Below are 18792 nucleotides of genomic sequence, written 5' to 3'. Positions count from 1 at the left end.
TCCCACTACTGCAGAGGTTAAGAGGCCCACTTAGTCTAAACCCCATCAAGAAGTGGTCTGTCCCTGACAGAGAGATGTTAATCTCCTCTATTACCAGATCACTGCCTTCCTGCCCAGTCATAAACACTAGATCAAGAGTGCCCCCTGCTGCATGAGTGGATGCTGACACATACTGCGGCAGGCGTCTATGGTTGCCATAGCGGCCATAAAATCCTGGGCTGGTCCAGGGGCGGGAACATGTGTTTAGACACCGAACCCACCCAGCACTAAAAGCCTGGACTCCAATGTCACATGTGCCCCCACTCTGGTCAGCCCGGAGACTGCTGGGCAGTCTCCCAATAGAACTTCTATCCTGTCCTGCCTTCACTCACCCGCCCTGCAGCAGCCGTGCCCTCATGGTGGCAAAGTCCATCGGATTCTTGATGATTTTGCGGTAGCCAGGCACTAGCCGGGGGTTAACTGGTTCCAAGAAGGGCCAAGCGGCTTCATGCGATTCCATCTCCATCAGGATGATCCTGACACAAGGGGGCCAAATACAGAGTTAGGGGCCAGTGCCAACGGAAAGCTTGCTGAGAACAGAGGGGCTCTATTCACAAACCCTCCCCAGGGAAAAGTAAACCAAGGAAGAACTCCCCAAAGCAGGAAAAATTGGGTTTTCAGCTCCTTCGCCAACTAATTCCACTCTACACATAGTTTAGCCCAGTTCCCCATGTTCCCTCTCCAAAAATGTCCCTCCCAGACCTTGCCTCCAAGAAGACACCTACTCGCAGAAGGTGAGGTCAGCACTCTGGCCTCGCGTGGACACTCTTCTTCGCTTGGAGGGAGAGAGGCCTTCGCCTGAATATCGGGGCGGTACATTGGCTAGGTTACTGCGCTGTTGGGTTGTTGCTGCCTGGGATCGAGGGCTAAGCTCCTCCTTCACCCCCAAAGTCACAGAACTTCCATTTTTCCGCTTCTTGCCCCGCCGAAGAGAGCCATAGTCATCCTGGAAGTCTCCTTGCATCTGCACCACAGAGAAATGGAAAAAGTGGTTGGGGAAGAGAAGAGAGACTTACATCAACACCTGGATTCAGGAGTTCATTTCAGTCATCAAGTCCCCCTAAGTGAGAGCCAAAATACCAGGCATCTCATGCTACCTGTCAGGGATAATGCTGGTACACAAATTGGCATGTACACACACACACACACGCACACACACAAATGACACACCCTCCCCTAGAACACACAAGACTATTCCATCCCAGTAAGTTTATACTGAGGTAGAATCGCCGTGTGTGTTCTAGAGGAGGAAGTGTGTGTGTGTGGGGGGGGGTGTACACATGCCAATCTGTGTACTAGCATGGGGCAAAGGATGCCCTGCCATTCAAGGAGAAACGTCCTGAGAGTCTGGAACGGGACAGATAGCCCACATGGAGCTATCACCTGAGCAATGCAGAGGGAGCAGAACCAGTCCCCAGGTGGCACCTCCGTCATCTTGGGCCGGTGGCAGTAGAGGTGGCAGCCACGGTCGCAGCTGTCGCAAAGCAGCAGGTTCTCATCATCGTCCCCTTTTCGGCACACTAGGCAGGTCTGAAGGCAGGAAAAACAAGGATGGGTGAGGAGCAGCACCAAGTAGGGATGTGCACGAAACACGATTGGGATGCCCAATTGCAGCACATCCCCTCTAACCCAGAGGAGAGCAGGCCCATACCTGTTCCTCTGCTGTTCGCCACTTCCTTCATTGTGGCCCCCCTGGCCCCCAGCTATCATCGTGTGCTGGTGGCACTCTCCCCCAGTTGCCCCACGCACAACGCTGGCATGCACAGCGACCATTTGCGTGCCAGTGTTGCGCAGAGGCAGCTGAGAGAGAGCACTGTTGGCATGAGATGACAGCTGGCGGGGGGGGGGGGCACGATTAAGGAAGTGGCAGTGAGTGGCAGAGGAGCAAGTATGGCGCTGCTGTCCTCCGTGTTAAAGGGATGTGCTGTAAATTGACATCCAAACCACATTTCGTGCATATCCCCAGCTCCAAGCCAGCCAAAGTCCCGTTCAGAGGCCAAAGTCAAAGCTGAGGTCTGAGAGGACTCCCTTTTCTCAAAATGTAGTTCCTTCACAGCTAGATCTATTCAGTCCAGATATTGGCTGTACCCAATCCCCTTGAAACAACAAGATCTTTCCACAGATCTCACTGAATTGACTCACCTCCTCCCAGCACTGGCTTAGCTACACATGCCCAGTGAAACAAGCCCACAAGGAGGATCAACTCTATCCTCTGGGCAAGCAACTTCACAAGTTAACAGTTTTGCTTTTATGACCTTGATTACACTTGCTACTCTGAAACAGCTCCTCGCCCAGCTCAGTGCTCCTTACCGCTCTGACGACCGATTTCTCCCAGGCGATTGAGCGTTCCAGCTGGTAGATGCACAGAGAGACTTGGGCCGCACTGTGGCATTTTTCCAAGGTCTGGCGCCATGTCCGCATACGAGGCGTGATCTCATACGTACTGCAGAGGAAAAATAAACTCTAAGAGTGGGGAAAGTCAACCTTGTTCAGAAGAAACAATTTACTTAGAGCAGGGCTGCACAACTTCAGCCCTCCTGCATACAATTTTGCTCACCACATCTCAAAAAGGACATTGTAGAACTGGAAAAAGTACAGAGGAGGGCAACCAAGATGATCAGGGGCCTAGAGCACCTTCCTTAGGAGGCAAGACTGCAACACCTAGGGCTATTTAGTTTAGAAAAAAGATGACTGCGGGGAGACATGATAGAGATCTATAAAATCATTCATGGTGTGGAGTGGAGAGAGAGAAATTCTTCTCCCTCTCACACAACACTAGAACCAGAGGTCATCCCATGAAATTGATGGCCAGGAAATCTAGGACCAGCTAAGAGAAGTACTTTTTCACACAATGCATAATCAACTCGTGGGATTCTCTGCCACAAGATGTGGTGACAGCCAACAACCTGGATGGCTTTAAGAGGGGTTTGGATAACTTCATGGAGGAGAGATCTGTCATTGGCTACTAGTTGGAGGGCTATAGGCCAGCTCCAGCCTCAAAGGCAGGATGCCTCTGAGTATCACTTGCAGGGGAGTGACAGCAGGAGAGAAGGCATGTCCTCAACTCCTGCCTGTAGGTTTCTAGCAGCATCTGGTGGGCCACTATGCAAAACAGGATGCTGGACTAGATGGGCCTTGGGCCTGATCCAGCAGGGCTGTCCTTATGTTCTAACTCTTCCGGTGGGGTTTCCAATTTGGAGTCAGGTTCCAACATGTCGGCATTCAGATCCATAGATGGGTCAGTGTGGGAGTCCTGCGTGAGAAATTGAGCATCCCCATCAGAATCTGCTTCACCTTCAGAAGGGGATGTAGCTCAGTCTGGGTGGGCCCAACGTGCCCGAAGGGTTGAGAGACTCCAAACAGGAGTGGTTTGTGTGACTGGTTTTGGTCATAGCAGAGGCACTGGTTTGGGTGTGAGTGCTACTGGGGCTTGCTGAACATCAGTTGTCCTGGACTGAGGCACAGGTGACTTTCCTGGGCAAGCACGTAGAGGAGCACTCTGGTCTCTATATCCAAGTGCTGGTGATCTGTTGCATGACCTCTGGCATGAGGGGGATCTGCTGCATGACTGTGAGTAGCACCATGGTGGCGTATCGTCATGGCGGCACGTGCTATAAGCGCAGTTCCCTCTGTCAGTGTGTGGTACTGACATCATCTTCATGTGGGTAGCAACCAGTGTTTCCTCTAACAGGGATTCCCAACTGTTGTTCACTGCAACTCCCAGCAACCCCAGCTGTAATGGCCTTTGGCTGGGGAGTCTGGGAGTTGTAGTCAGCAACATTTGGGAATCCCTGTTAGAGGGAACACTGGTAGCAATCATCTTAGTCTCTGAGGTAATGCTCATCATAAGGCTGGGTTCCATCCCTTTTGTGTTCCCTGAGATAATCTCTGACATAGTCCCTAAAACGGGTGCACTCCTTCAGCTATTCATCTGGATAGGGATCAGCACCTCCAGGTGAGAGTTCATAATCCCTGTCTAGCACACTGTCAAGGTTGAGGTGGGAATCAAGAGTCTCCAGAGCCTCCGATTCAGAGTCTATAGAGGGCTCTAGCACGGGGCATGGCTTGCTGTCAGGGAACTGTGGCATGGGGTGCAGATCGTTGTTAAGCTTCACCGCCCCAGAGATTACTGTGATGTGCTTCCTCTATTTTTTTCTTTTTTGCAGGTTCCTGACCGGTTGTCTCATGGCCCTGTCTTTTCTCTTTGACTGACTTAATCTTTTTTGTGCTCTTGTTCCTAGGAAGTCCCAGTCCCAAGACAGAGCTGGGCGTAGTTGCAGAGAAGGCAGGAGCTGCAGGGAATGTTGGTGGAGGCTACATCGGTCCCATGCTTGGGATGGACAGTGGAGCCTCTCAAAGACGGTTTGGGCAGCAACTGAACCAATAGGAGACAAGTGGCGAGGTGAGTCAGCAGCCATAGCGTGGGTAGCAGTATTGGCCAGCCCACTGGAAATGGGTGAATCAGTACAAGCTATCCACTTAAAGGCACAGGTCTGCACTTTCAAGGCTCTTCCCCATAAAAGGGAACGGAGGCCCAATTATGACAGGCCTGCTGCACGGAATTCTGGCAGACCAAACAAATCTCTACTCTGTGCCCTTCCCCCAGACACGGAAGGTACTTGGAGTGGCGATCCAACCGGGGCAGTTTAACGGGGCAAGCAGGACAGCGTTTAAATGATGTCCCGCTCGCCATAACATTGTGATGTGGAAGGTGGAGGGTGGGGGAGGTGAAGGCAAACAAACACGCAAATGGCAAAAGCAGAAAACTAGGAAGATGGGAAAGATTAAATAAAAGTAGAGTAAATATAAAAATTGCAAAGCAAAACTTTCCTCTGTAAAAGAAAGTTTTGCTTTGATTAGAGGCCCGAGACAATGTTGACTCTGCAGCGGTTGGCAAAATACTGAGGAGAATTGGAAGGAAGACCTTATAAATGGTTAGAAAGGCGGTGGGGTTACCACCAAAACGATCTCTCCTCAAGCTATTGCAAGGTCCAGGGTATGCTCTCTGAGCAGGTGTGATCCCGAATGTGTGATGCAGAGAGACCACGAAGAAGAATCTCTGTTACAGGCAATATTGGCCATAACCAAACAATATTTTGCCCCCTCTCACCTTATCAGGTGAGGAGAACTCATGCTTCTAAGAAGACCCCACACAAGCTGGGATCTTCTGTTGTTTTATTGTTCAATAAAACAACAGCCATCTTTGGGGTCTCCAGACTGAAAGGACAGGAAAACAGTGTTTTAAATAAATAAATAGGGAAACAATCCTGCTTCTCAAAGTTAGATCCAAGACCCAGGCAATTCAGTCAATAATCAAAGACATATACTCACATCTCTGTGGCCCCCAGGTCAAGTGTACTGGGGCTGCTTAGCAGAGCTTTTTCTACCACCACCTCATGTGGGGGCCAGAGGGGCTCTCGGAGATATCTCCTCTCCAGATTCTGCTCCAGATCTGCCAGGCGGAGCACAGCTAGGTCTAGAGGGTGGGTAGTTTCACGCAGCAGGGCTGGTCCTTCACGTCTGTTTTTTATGGTGATGTCTTCCAGAAGCTCCAGCTTGTGCTCACAGTACTGCAAGTCATTGCGAACAGAGCCAGGATCTGGACTTGTCCAGCCCTGGAGAAGACAAAACAAAACCCAAAGGTGTAAAACTAGGGGTGGGAAAAGATGGCTATAAATACTTTGAGAACTGCCAGAAGCACTTGGGAGTCTTCTCTTCAAGTACAAACCGAAACCAGGCCTTGCAGCTATACAACTTTTGAGATAGGGCTGTCTCCTGTACCACAGCCCCTGAAAAGTCTCACCCAAATATTCAAGGTGCCTGGTGACACCAGAGCATGTGAAAAAGGACCACACTAACCAGACCATACATCTATATACTCTATATAAGCTGGACAGATACGTGGGGATGTGTGGCAGACTGGATGCGTGGCGGACCAAAAGCGGACAAAAATAATGGTGGCAGCAAAGAGAGGCAGGCGGGAGAGAAATAATGATCACTGCGAGGAGAGCGCGAGCCAGCCAGCCGGGGGGGGGGGGAGGGGGTGGCGGGAGCGCGAGCCAGCCAGCCGTTGCGGGGGGGGAAGCGAGCGAGCGACAAACTAGCAGTGCAGATGCTATGCGCTGGGTCTGCTAGTAACACAAATCTCACACTACCCCCTCAACACAACAAAGCTTCCATTACAATTCGTACAGTGCCATCAACACAGATGGGAGTCTTTAAAAGTGCCATATGGGGGAGGAAGGAAAAAACCAAACAGGTCTCTGTCGGCAAGGAACTTACAATCTAAAACCTTTGGGAGAGACAGAGGGCAGGGCAAAAAAGCAGTCTGCCCTAGGTCTTGATACCTACCCGGATCTGTAGATCAGCCATGAGCACCCGCTGCTCCAGCTCCTCCACCCACTGCAGCACAGACAGGTCTGTCTCAAAGGCCTGCTCAGCCATTGACCACTGGACCAAGGCTTCCTGAGAGACAGGGTAGCTGGTGCCCTCTGGGTGAGTCTGGAAGATGGGATCTAAGTGGGAAGGCAATAAGAATCAGTCAGTCAAAAGGTTAGGAATACGGTGGCAAGATGAGGAGGGATCCTCACATCTCTCTAGCCCACAGAATGGGGAACTCTTACCATTGGCCGCTCGGGCACACACCTCCCGTAGGTACTCCTTGTGCTTGGTGAGGTGCTTGTGCAGGGCCTTTTCACGGATCCCTCGTGGGTGTAAGACCTGTACCACAGCTTCCAGCTCTTCTGGATCCTGCAGCCACCACCAGCCACTCTGCATCTCTGAAAGAGGAGAAGTGATAGTAATGGTGGAGGAGCAGAGGGCATTCTCTCGGAGCTGGACACCACCGATCAGCCACCACGACCCCATCACACAAGTGCCAACTCCTAAAGGCCACTCTCGGGAGCTTGTGACAGGCCAGTGTTTACAAGAAGAGGAGAAGATGCATATCAAGAGCTGTTAGGATTCTAGGAAAGCAAGTCATACAAAATGTAACATCTGGAGCAGAATTCCAAGAAGCATTAAAGAGCACATTTCTAGGCAGAGGAAAACATGACGCTCCAATGGGAGTTTCTACAATGCATCAGAAACGAAAGAGAGAGAGTGTGTGTGTGTGTGTGTGTGTGTGTGTGTGTGTGTGTGGCGCTTCTAGAAGTTCAGAGATGGGAATGTCACTCGGAGTTCTCAGCAGCTGCCCTTGTGCAAGTGACAAACCCTCTCATTGTTCTCCTGACTGTCCGGCTACAGACCCCTTCAGAACATGCACACAAGGACCCAAGTCCAGATTAAGCAATGGAGCACTCGGAGGCTCCTCTTACCTGGAGGGATAGGCTGTGCTGTCTGCTGTGTCAAGTATTTCTGCTCAATCTGCTTGAACAGTTTCGTGGGGGGGCGCCCCCGTCGTCTGGGCTGTCCTGGAGTCTCCTGGGCCTTACTGGGGATGTCCTTGGCTCTGGAGCAAGTGCTGTGGATCCTAGAGCCAGAATGCAGAGGAGTGGAGGCCAGCGGTGGCAATGCTGGGCTGCCTGTGGAGAGGCCATTCAGCTGTAGGGAGGGAAAAGTCAGGATGAGCCAGGCCACGCAAGGAAGTGTCGTATCAAGGGAGGTGACCACCCCACATTCTCCATCACAGCACCCATACTTGGTGCACCCCGAGGGCTTGAAGGAAGCTCCGTTATCTCAGCTGAAGCCTTAATCTGCCCCCACAGCAGATAACAGCACCAGATACTAGAAGATGGATGCATGTCAGCAAGATTGCCCTCCGTCAGGTTCCCCCGGGGCTATAAGATTTTCGAGGGATGTTCTAGCTCATCTCGAGTCTAGAGTAAGCTGCTGTTCTAGGGCAGGAGACCATATGCACAAAGCATCCTTGAGATGCCTCTCCATCCTTTTCCCTGAAGGCTGTCCAGGAAAGAAGTTACAGCTGTTTAGTAAGAAGCTCATTCTGAACAGCTTTCAGAGTTGAGAAACCCTTCCTAAAGTTGAACCTAGATCTACCTCTCTCTGCTTTCAGCCCTTGGCTTCTTTGTCTTATTCTCTGCCAACAGGGTAAAAATGTTCTCCCTCTCACACCTCTGAACACAATGCAGGCCAGTTCTTGTCAGCAAAGGGCCTCCGATTGCTACATTTGCAAGGACAGAGATGGAGTCCAGATCAGAAGCGGAGTTCCCATCACAAACACCTGTGTGACTAGGCTTGGGGCAAGCTGCAGTTGTTACACAGAAACAGCCTCAACACAGGGATATGTCCCCAACGATGCTGCTATCCGGGCCTAGGCAGAGCTAATTGTTCAGCTGAACATTCAGTTCCATGGACCCTGAAGGAAGGACTGTTTCCCTTGCTTCTCCCAATGATCTAACCAAGGTCAAAACTCAAGTTTGCATTTCCTAGTAAGGAAAGGCCTCTGAACAGTACTCACCTGCCGGGCTGAGGCCTTTGGCTGGTCCCTGGTAGAGGGTTTTCCCAACTGGGGGGCAACTTTTAGAGAGGATTGGTCAATGGAGGTAGCCAGGGGAGAGTCCTTGCAGGGTGCCCTGGGCAGCAGATTGAACCAGGCAACCTGCGTTTCTGTGGCACTTTCATCCTCCGCTGCAGAGTCTGGCAGGTCCTCGGAAGGTGCTGTGTCCCCTTTGCCAGGGCTGCTGTCTGGGGTGAGCACAGAACTGTTGAGCAACGAGGATGCCTGCTGCGTCTGGCTCAGCCAGGACAGAAAGGCTGACTGACTGAGGTCATGCTGGGACTGGCCCAGGGCCACAGAATCCTCCAAAAATCCATTGACGGACATGGGCGTAGGCTCAGGCAACTTGGACTGCAGAGGTTCCGGCTCCACTAGACCCACACTGTCCCTCCATGGCCGGCTCCACGACCGGGAAGTCGTGCAGTTCACATAATCGGTAAGTGGTGTCTCAGCGCTCTCCTTCTTGATGGAGGAGGCCTCGCATTCTTCCTCCTTCAGGGCCTCAGCCTTCTTGGGCACCTCCAGGGAAGATGCTTGGGGAGCAACAAGAATGAGAACAACGTGGACTTCACCACTAGATGGCTCTCAAACATCTTCCCAAAACACTGAGATGAGTGCAGATCTCACATCTCAGGACCAAGCTACCCATTATCCTGACCAATGGAGCACTTTGCAGCACAGGAGGGAGCAAAGGGCAGAGACATATTGCTTACTCAACATTTCCCCTGCAAGCTACTATCCCCCTTCTAAAAAAACACAAAGTGAAGCTCCTCCCAAACGTTTTCCAGATCTGTCATCTAGAATACCGGTGGGATCAACACAGTTGGGAGGTGTTCCAGAAAAAATGCTACTTGCATAATTAAGCATCCCCCTTTCTCCACTGCAAAGTGCCCACTCCCAAGGCTGTTTTGCCACAAAGGGCTAACTTTACATGCAACTGCAGTCTAAAGTGTAACAGATACACTGCTCTCTAGAACAAAGACAAATCCCACCCAAATACAGCCATGCTTCCTCTTTATACACCAGCTCCATTTAGAAAGTGTAGTGTAACTCATAGGAATAACCAGAAATACCAACACCACCCGTTTCCACTTCTGCTCTATTCTTCTGATCCCAAAGCCTGAATTGCTCAATGCCTCTTTTCCGATACCATCCCTACCTGTCTTGCCAGCTGCAACAATCCCCCTCCTTGTGGCCACATCAGCAAGATGCGGGTGCCATGACTTACACCAAGGACACCAGAAGTAAGGTTTGCTCTTCGTTACTAAACGAAGTTATGGGACCTACTGGGCCTTCCCTTACTTTAAAAAACAACAACAACCCAAACCTCAAAAGACACCCCTGAGCAGCTACACGCTAAGCCCTACATACCTGTTGAGGCTTCACAACCTTCTACAAAGATCCCACCCAGGTGGGGCAGTACCCAGTACCGGCGCCGATATCTGTCCTGCCCCAGTGATGAAGCCCGCAACAGCTGTGAGGCATGGAGCAGCTTCTTGCGGAAGAACATCTGGCGCTGCAGCAAGAAGAAAAGTACCAATAGTGTAGAAAAGAAACATATGTATGGGAAGCTCTTATGACAAGAGCAAGGAGCTACATTTTCAGAAACCATCCTATTACCACCCCCACCCCAGGTGAGTCACTGTCAACCCATACTAAGCCTAATGGAAACCACAGCTCTTTCCTACCATCCCATCTTCATCTCTCCAGCCCCAAGTATATACCTTGGAAAGCTTTTCAATTTGCCTCTCCAGCTCAGGCACACTGGAAACTGGAGTATCATTCTGGGGAAAGAAGAAAATAAATTAGAACCAAACCCTCTCCTTTCCCCCCAAATCTGGGTGAATTTACTTTGAAAGCACTAGAACAGCCAAGCTGGGGGCAGGGTGAGATGTATATTTGACGACAACCATGACTGCCTGGGGAATTACAAAATGTACAGAAGGCCTGCTCCTATTGTACCCAAGGGGATGCAGAGAATAAAGTCTCACTGCTGAAGGCTTGAAGTGTTGGTGGGGGGGAAACCCATGCATTTTAACAAGGTTAGGAACATAGGAAGCTGCTTTACACAGAGTCAGACCATTGGTCCATCTAGCTCAGTACTGTCTACACAGACTGGCAGCGACTTCTCCGAGGCTGCAGGCAGCAATCTCTCTCAGCCCTATCTTGGAGATGCTGCCAGGGAGGGAACTTGGAACCTTCTGCCTGCAAGCACGCAGGTGCTCTTCCCAGAGCAGCCCCTCCCCCTAAGGGGAATATCTTGCAGTGCTCACACATGTAGTCTCCCATTCAAATGCAAATTAGGGTGGAAACCACTTAACAAAGGGGACAATTCATGCTTGCTATCATAAGACCAGCCCTCCTTAGCTGGTTAGACTTGCTTGAACATCCATGCCCAAAGAGGACGTTTACAAATGTTCAGAGATATGAATACCCCTGCTAACTTGGCAAGAGGCACCTTTTAACGTGGTGATTCTCTTTATTTAGCAGGGGGAGAGTAACTGGCCCTATCCACCCCAGCACAGTACCTCCAGTGACTGTTGCTGGTGTCTGTCTTATGTTTCTTTTTAGATTGTTGTGAGCCCTTCGGGGACAGGGATCCATCTTATTTGTTATATGTTATTTCTCTGTGTAAACCACCCTGAGCCATTTTTGGAAGGGCGGTATAGAAATCAAATCAAATCAAATCAATAAATCAATGTCAGACCATCAGGAGTGACTATTCCCCATCTTTAGTGTTATGGTACCAACACTACTTCATCCAAACTTGCTCTTTATAACACCACAGAGACTGAGGGAAATTGTATATGCCCTTCTACAGCTGCACCATCACCTCATCATTTTTCCGGGCCTTGCATGCTCTGCTCCTCTCCTCTATTTCCATGTCCTCATTCTCCTCAGTGATGCGTAAGCTCCGCCGCCATCGCCCCTCCTCCAAGACAGAGATTTCCGACTCAGGTCGTCCTGTCTTCTTGGCTAGAGCAATCTTCAATCTACAGCGCAACAACAGGGCATGGGGAGAAAAGAGGCAGGATACCTTAGAGCAGGGGGCTTTGAGAATGGAACTTGAGGCAGGGGTTAAAAATCCACAACAACTGACTCAAATGAGCTAGCATAACCAGTGGCTTGGAACAATATTTTTAGATGGCCCACATAAAGGAAAGATGGAAGAAAGATTATTTCTACCCAACTTCTCTGGCAAGTCAGTAATTGTGTAAGAGGAAGCAATCAATAGTCACTCGTGGCCCTAACGTCAGGATTAGTTTCCACCCCACCCCAAGGAATACTGGACTTGTATGACCAATATGTTTTCAGGCTTCTTCAACTAGCACTTGCTCCACACACCCACTGCCAGTACACTGCTGAAACAAGTTAAAATTGGGTCAAATTTAAAAGCAGGATACCTACCTGCGCAACTTCCCCTCGATGATCCATTTGTTTCTCCTGTGGTTGGACATGTTCTCCAAAGTCTTGTCAATTTCACTGTAAGAATGAGAAGAGCAGGGTGCATTTAGAATGCATAGAAAAGAAGAACTTCAACTGCAGCGGATAGTAAAGGAATTCCCTTTGTACCAACTTCCGTGTAATGCTCTTTTGAGAATCATCATGTCATCTCCACACATATACCCAATATAGTCTGGCAGCAGAACAGCAGGTCAAGCCACTCATTTCTTCGTAACAGACACACAGAACATATATATTGGGGCAACACACTTGGGCCCCGTTCCTATCGCTTTTCCTTGAGCAAAGGGACCAATTCTCCATATGGAGGATTCTCTCCTGTGAATTTCTGAGGCAATCTGTGTTATGTACTGGTGAGGTTACCAAAGAACAGGAAGCCACTCTGGCTCACCCTCTGATGGGTGTCTTATTTAGACTCTCAAGTAGAGGCATAGCACAAGTAGTCCCTATAGGCTCTCCAGCTTGGCTACTATGGTCTTATGGAGACAAAATGTGTGCTGGGATTTGTGGTTAATCCTCATTAAACACAGGCTGAAGACATGCTGAATGGTATTGTCCTCCCCCCTCAATGCCTTCTTCTTTCAGCTCAATAAGGTAACAGTATCTTGGGACTCAAGAGTCAAGACTGCTGCATAAATGTGGCCAAGAGAGACACAATTCAAGAAATTCCTTGACCCATCACCACTTACTTGATGATAAGGGCACTGCTGTTGAGTTCGTTGACCAGGAAGGCCAAGACAGCAGCCTTCCTGTCTGGGGGCAGTGCCTGGAAGGGTTTAGTGCGCAAGCTATCACACAGGTTCTCATCTGCCCCATAAGCCATGAGGAAGCAGCGAAGGACCTCTGACACAGTGTCACGATTCAGGCTTATCTCAGAGAGCTTTTCACCAAGGATCTTCAGTGACTGGCAGGAGAAAGGGAGGAGAATAGTCACACACAGATAGCCCTTGGCTCAGTTCCTCCAGCAGCAGACAGAAATGGGCACTACACAGAACAACTTAAGCAATATGGTCATCATCACCCTTGCCGCCATCAAGCACACTGAATATTAAGTAGTCTTCAATCAGCTAGCACAAGTGACACCCCTGCTAGATTAGGCATTCTTCCATAAACTGCAAAACAGGACAGTGGTGAAAGAATAAAAAAAATAAAGGAGGGATTCAACCTCAGCCATGTAATACAGAATGTAGTACTGGAGAGACCTAAATCAGCATTCTGAACAACAGCTATCACTGAAGCATCTTGTCCCTGCACCTTACCCCTGCAAAAAACAAAACAAAACAAAACAAAACAAAACACCCCACCATCAAAACAAGCTGTTATGGCTGCAAAGGTGAGACCAGAAAGTGTGAGAGCATCTCAGCAGCAGTAGGGAGATGAGACTGACTTCCAAGGGCTTGGGGTGGGGTTCAGTGTTGTGAGAGTTACTTGCTATGGTCCTAGGATTAGCAGAGGCACATTATATTAAGACAAATAGGTAATACAAGCAGATTATGGTTTTTTAAGCATACCCACCAAGATTCTTGAGTACATCCATTTGTTTTTAAAATATTAAGTTTCTGGCACTTAGTGTTGCAGATATGAGCTTAAAGTTGCACAGAAATATTTGCTAAAATCTTTTAGATGAAAGGGGACCTAGAGGGGATCTTGGTGGGGCATAGCATAGGCTCTTGTCACTCTTTGCAGCTTTGTATTGTTTCCCACTGACCCAATCGCATCCTCTCTACCCACTGCCCTTTGATATTCCATGAGTTCTGTCAAGGCCTAAATAAACTTATGCTTATAAGCAGAGAGCAGTGGGGATGAAGCTTCTGTGCAATCAAAATAAATTCTGCAATTGAGCATTTCTGCAGTGTGCAACAGAACTGTAGTCTCAGAGCAAACAGGCAACACCAACAACAAAGCATCAGGTGATAACGACAGGTTGCTTACCTGTAACTTGGGTTCTTCTAGTGGTCATCTGTGCTTTTACACAAATGGGCTTTGTGCCTGCGCCGAGACCACATCGGAGCTTCCAAGCTAGAGTTCAGACTTTTGGCGGTAACCCCGCCCCTCAGTATATAGGCGGCTGCGTGGGCTTCCCTCTCCAGTCTTCTGAGTCCACAATCTGAAAGAGACTAGCAGAAAAGACACAAGAAGAGGGGAGGATGGGTGGGCATGTGAGAGCACAGATGACCACTAGAAGAACCCAAGTTATAGGTAAGCAACCTGTCGTTCTTCAACGTGGTCTCTGTGCTTTACATGAATGGGCGCATAGCAAGCTGCACCCGTGCCATGCTCACCTGGAGGCGAGATAAGGCGAAGATAGATTGTAGCTCCACCCTGCCAAACGCCATGTCTTTTCTGGCTTGGACATCCAGGGCGTAGTGTTGTATGAACGAGTGCTTTGACGCCCACGTAGCCGCATGGCAGATAACATCCAGCAGAATAGACCTGTCAAAGGCAGTGGACGCCTCAACCGCTCTCGTTGAATGTGCCTTAACAGAGAGCGGAAGAGGCTTCTTGGCAATCTGGTATGCTAGGGAGATGGTGCGGACTACCCATCTGGATATGGTCTGTGCAGAGGCCTGCTTGCCTCTGTTAGGTCCAGAGTGGAGTACGAAGAGGGAATTGGAGGTTCGAAGGGCGGAGGTGTGGTCGACATAGAAGGCGAGCGCCCTATGAACGTCCAGAGTATGGAGACGTCGTTCGGCTGCAGTCGACGGCTCAGCGAAGAATGCAGGTAAGGAGATTGGTTGTGAATGGTGAAACGATGTGACTACCTTCGGAAGGAAGGCAATGTCCGGCCGAAGGACGGCTTTTTCCTTGTGGAAGGTCAAGTATGGAGAGTCAGCTCTAAGAGCCCTGAGTTCACTGACCTGTCTGGCCAAGGTGATAGCCGTGAGGAAGGCTACTTTACAGGAAAAGAGGTCGAGATAAATCGTAGCCATGGGTTCAAAGGGAGCGTTCATGAGCAAAGAGAGCACCAAGGTCAGGTCCCAAGCAGGGGCCATGACTGGCGGGTCTGGATAAAGATGAGTGAGTCCTTTAAGGAAATGCTTAACCGTAGGGTGTTGGAACCATGAGGGAGGAGAGTTAGCCACTATGGCTGCGAGGTGAACCCGCAAGGACGGGATCTTAAGTCCGGCCTCTTTGAGGGATAGCAAATATGAACAAACATGTTCTACAGAAACAGAGTGTATGAGAATCTCCCAGTCCCTTAGAAAGTTCTGAAAACGAGTCCACTTGTGGGAGTAGGAGGAGATAGTGGAGGGTTTACCTGGACTATTCGTAGCAGGTCCGCCCGGAGGTTGGGACTATGTGCCAAGCTGTGAGGTGGATGCGCTGTAGGTCTGGATGGAGAAGGCGACCGTTCTGTAGTGAGAGGAGGTGAGGGATGTGGGGGAAGTGGTGATAGCGATAATTGAATAGACCAAGGAGTTGGGGAAACCAGGGCTGCCTGGGCCACCACAGGGCAATGAGGATGTAATGCGGGCAGTCCTGGGAAATCTTTTGAAGGACTCGAGGAAGTAGAGGAATTGGAGAGAAGGCGTAGATGAGGCGTTCCGTCCAAGGTAGGGCAAATGCATCTCCCAGAGAATTGGGTCTGATCCCAGACCTGGAGCAATACTGGTGGCATTGCGTATTCGCCTCTGACGCAAAGAGGTCTATTTCTGGGAGGAACCAGCGGCGGAAGAGGGAGCGCAGTGTGGGGGAATGTAGTTGCCACTCGTGCGATGTTGTTAGAGTCCTGCTTAGCCTATCCGCCGTGACGTTGTCTTGTCCCTGTATATGGACAACCGGGGCGTGATGCTGTGGTGAATGCACCAGAGGCAAAGTTCCATGGACAGGAACAGAAGGGAGCTGGAAGAGTTGCCGACTTGTCTGTTCAGGTATGCTTTGGCGGTAGTATTTTCCATCTGAACGAGGACGTGGGAGCCCCTTATCAGGGGAAGGAAGGCTTTCAAGGCTTTGAATATTGCTAATAGTTCAAGATAACTGATGTGGTGGGCAGCTTCGGTCAAGGTCCAGATGCCGTGGATGTTGTGATTGTTGGCGTGAGCACCCCAACCAGCCATGGATGCATCCGTGGTGAGTAGAAGAGCGGAACGTGGAAGGGGGAGCCGACGGTGAGGTTGATCGGGTTTGTCCACCACAGAAGGGAGTGCAGAACCCGAGGCGGGAGCATTAGCAATAGCAATAGCACTTACATTTATATACCGCTCTATAGCCGAAGCTCTCTAAGCGGTTTACAATGATTTAGCATATTGCCCCCAACATTCTGGGTACTACCATTAGGATGGTAGCGAGGGAGTCCTCGTGTAGAGAGAACACTGAAAGGAACCAGTGCTGTAGAGTCCTGGCCCGTAGCCTGGCATGAGGGAGGATGTGGGTGGTGGAAGCCATATGTCCTAACAGGCATTGAACTATTCGTGCTGACTGGGTAGGGTGGCAGAGTAGGTGGGCTGACAAATCCAGGATGGCCTGGGTTCTACGCTGAGGCAGGAAGATTTTGGATTGAACGGAGTTGAAGAGGATTCCCATAAATCCTATCATTCTGGAAAGGGAGAGCTTTGATTTTTCGTAGTTCACCTGGAGGCCCAGGTTGGAGAGGAGGGTGATGACCATGTGGAGGTCTCTGAGAAGGGATTGTGGGTTGTGAGCCACCACGAGCCAATCGTCAAGGTATGGAAAAATCTGGATATTTTGTTGTTGCAGGGCCGCCACCACTGGGGCCATGCATTTGGTGAACACCTGGGGCACGGATGCCAGTCTGAAGGGAAGGGCGCGGAATTGCTAAGTGTTGTTTGCTATTTGAAAGCAGAGGAAATGATGGTGCTGAGGTCTGATGTTGATGTGATAATATGCATCCTTGAGGTCGATGGAAATGAACCACTGGTTCTATTGTAGGAGGGAGATGATGGTAGGAAGCGTGACCATACGAAACCTGCGGTAGGTGATGTAGGAGTTGAATTCCCAGAGATCCAGGATGGGGCGAAGGGAGCCGTCCGGCTTGGGAACAGTAAAGTATCGGGAGCGGAAACCCGGGGATTGAGGATTGTGAACCAGTTCTATTGCGGATTTGGAGAGTACGGAGTCGATCTCTTCCAGGAGAGCTGGGGTAGGTGGAGTGGGTAACGGGGGGTTGTACGGAGAGGTGGATGCAAATTCTATAGCATAACCAACCCTCACTATGGTCAGGGCCCAGGAGTCTGTGGTGGTATTCTCCCAAGTGGAAATGAAGGGGGAGAGCCTAGTGCCCCAATGGAGGGGAGGGTGCAAGTCATTGTCCTTTGGCTGAGGGCTGGGACCCTTTGGAGCGCTGCTGCATCTTGGATCCGGTGAAGTTGGAGCGCTTTCTGTAAGGCTGGTATCTGTTGGAGTGAAAGGACTTGTCCTGGGGTTGATAGTATTGCTGTTTAGAAGAATATGGTTGTCGTTGCCATTTTTGTGGTTTGTAATGGTGGGTTGTGGAATGCTGAAGACCTATGGAGCGGGCTGTGTTATGCAGTTTCTGCACTTTTTGAAGAGTGTCATCTGTTTTCTCTCCGAATAGAGAGGAGCCATCGAAGGGAAGATCTTCCACTCTAGATATAGCATCGGGTGTGAGACCGGAAGACCTGAGCCAGGCATGGCAACGGGCATTGCCATTACTTTAGCGGCTCCCTCCATAGAGTGGTGAATTGCATGAAGCTCCTCCTTAGAGACCTACGTGGCCTCTCGGAGAAAGACCTTGGCCAGGCCCTGCTGTTCCTCAGGGAGGTGGTCCAAGAAGAGGGGAATATGGTCCCAAAGAAAGGACTGGTATTTGGCATAGTATGCCTGGTAGTTTGTAACTGTTGTCAATAAAGAAGCAATGGAGTATGAATGCTTTCCAACGTGTCTAGTTTCTTTCCCTCTTTGTCGGGTGGGGTAGAGGAGGAATATCCCCTGAATTTAGAGAAGGAAGATTCAACCACAATCAAATCCGTAGATGGATGTTGCTTCAGAAAGGAATCATCTTGATCCACGGAAGCATGAACCTTGTAAAAGGAGTCAAGCCGTTTAGATGTTTGTGGAAGAGAGGAAGGCTTGATCCAAGAGGTCCTGGCCATTTTGAGAATAGATGGGTTCAACAATAGCGATACCAAAGGACAGGCATCATCCTCGATTAATTGAAAAAGGGGGTCAGGTTCAGATTTGTCCCCTTGAGAAAGGTGGACTCCCAACGAAGCTGCCATATGTGAGACAAAGTCTGTATAAATACGGAAATCCTCCGATGGGGAGCTGGGCCTAGGGTCCAGCAATAAAGAGGGAGGCGAAGAGCCCAAAGATATCCTATCGGATAGGGAGGATTCTGGGCCGTCTTCACCTGAGGATGAATCCGACGAGTCGGTCGATACCAGGGGTCGGAGCGGTCGAATCCGGAGCCGAGTAGTCGGTCTGGAGTCGGGGGCAATAGTAGCCATAGCTGCCTGTACAGGCGAATTTCTGGGTGGAACCCGTGGAGGTAGAAGAGATGTAGTCCGGGGTGGAGGAGGAGGCGGCAGCGTTGCTGGTACCGAAGGCAGGTTCAGGATCGGGGCCGAGGTCGAGGTCGAGTAAGCCGGTATAGAAGGGCGACGAGAGGCAGAATGTCGAAGGGGCGGCTCCACAGCAGTGGAGGCCCGATGGCAATGGTGAACTTCTTGATGTGTGTAGTAATCTGCTTCTTCTTCAACTTGTCTGGCGTAGCGCTCATCCAGAGCAGCTTCCAAGTCTTGGTTGGCCCAGCGGCATGGTTGCTCCAGAGGGAGCTCCTCAGGCTCAGAGTTGTGCTCGGACTCGTACACGAGATCGTGTGGGCTAGAGCCATAGGCGACCTCGGTATCAAGGAC

At 50.2% G+C, this 18792-nt stretch overlaps 1 protein-coding gene across 6 annotated transcripts in view; it reads right to left on the bottom strand.

The window, feature by feature from the left end:
- The window catches only part of BAZ2A (bromodomain adjacent to zinc finger domain 2A), a 76498-nt gene that overhangs the window by 4965 nt on the left and 52741 nt on the right, over window positions 1-18792 (bottom strand). For all 6 annotated transcript variants that reach the window (XM_053301545.1, XM_053301544.1, XM_053301548.1 and 3 more), the window contains 14 exons: window positions 12646-12860; window positions 11903-11977; window positions 11328-11487; window positions 10219-10278; window positions 9866-10010; window positions 8456-9027; window positions 7356-7581; window positions 6663-6818; window positions 6391-6554; window positions 5371-5654; window positions 2350-2482; window positions 1423-1569; window positions 765-1003; window positions 372-515 (listed from right to left, as the gene is read on the bottom strand). In XM_053301545.1, coding sequence (XP_053157520.1) covers window positions 372-515; window positions 765-1003; window positions 1423-1569; window positions 2350-2482; window positions 5371-5654; window positions 6391-6554; window positions 6663-6818; window positions 7356-7581; window positions 8456-9027; window positions 9866-10010; window positions 10219-10278; window positions 11328-11487; window positions 11903-11977; window positions 12646-12860 — 2720 coding nt within the window. The remainder of the gene's footprint in view (window positions 1-371; window positions 516-764; window positions 1004-1422; window positions 1570-2349; window positions 2483-5370; window positions 5655-6390; window positions 6555-6662; window positions 6819-7355; window positions 7582-8455; window positions 9028-9865; window positions 10011-10218; window positions 10279-11327; window positions 11488-11902; window positions 11978-12645; window positions 12861-18792) is intronic.

The sequence above is a fragment of the Hemicordylus capensis genome, chromosome 2, assembly GCF_027244095.1.
Source record: "Hemicordylus capensis ecotype Gifberg chromosome 2, rHemCap1.1.pri, whole genome shotgun sequence".
NCBI lineage: Eukaryota > Metazoa > Chordata > Lepidosauria > Squamata > Cordylidae > Hemicordylus > Hemicordylus capensis.
The sequence above is the reverse complement of the archived record's forward strand: the minus strand, read 5'-3'. Positions and strand labels throughout refer to the sequence as shown.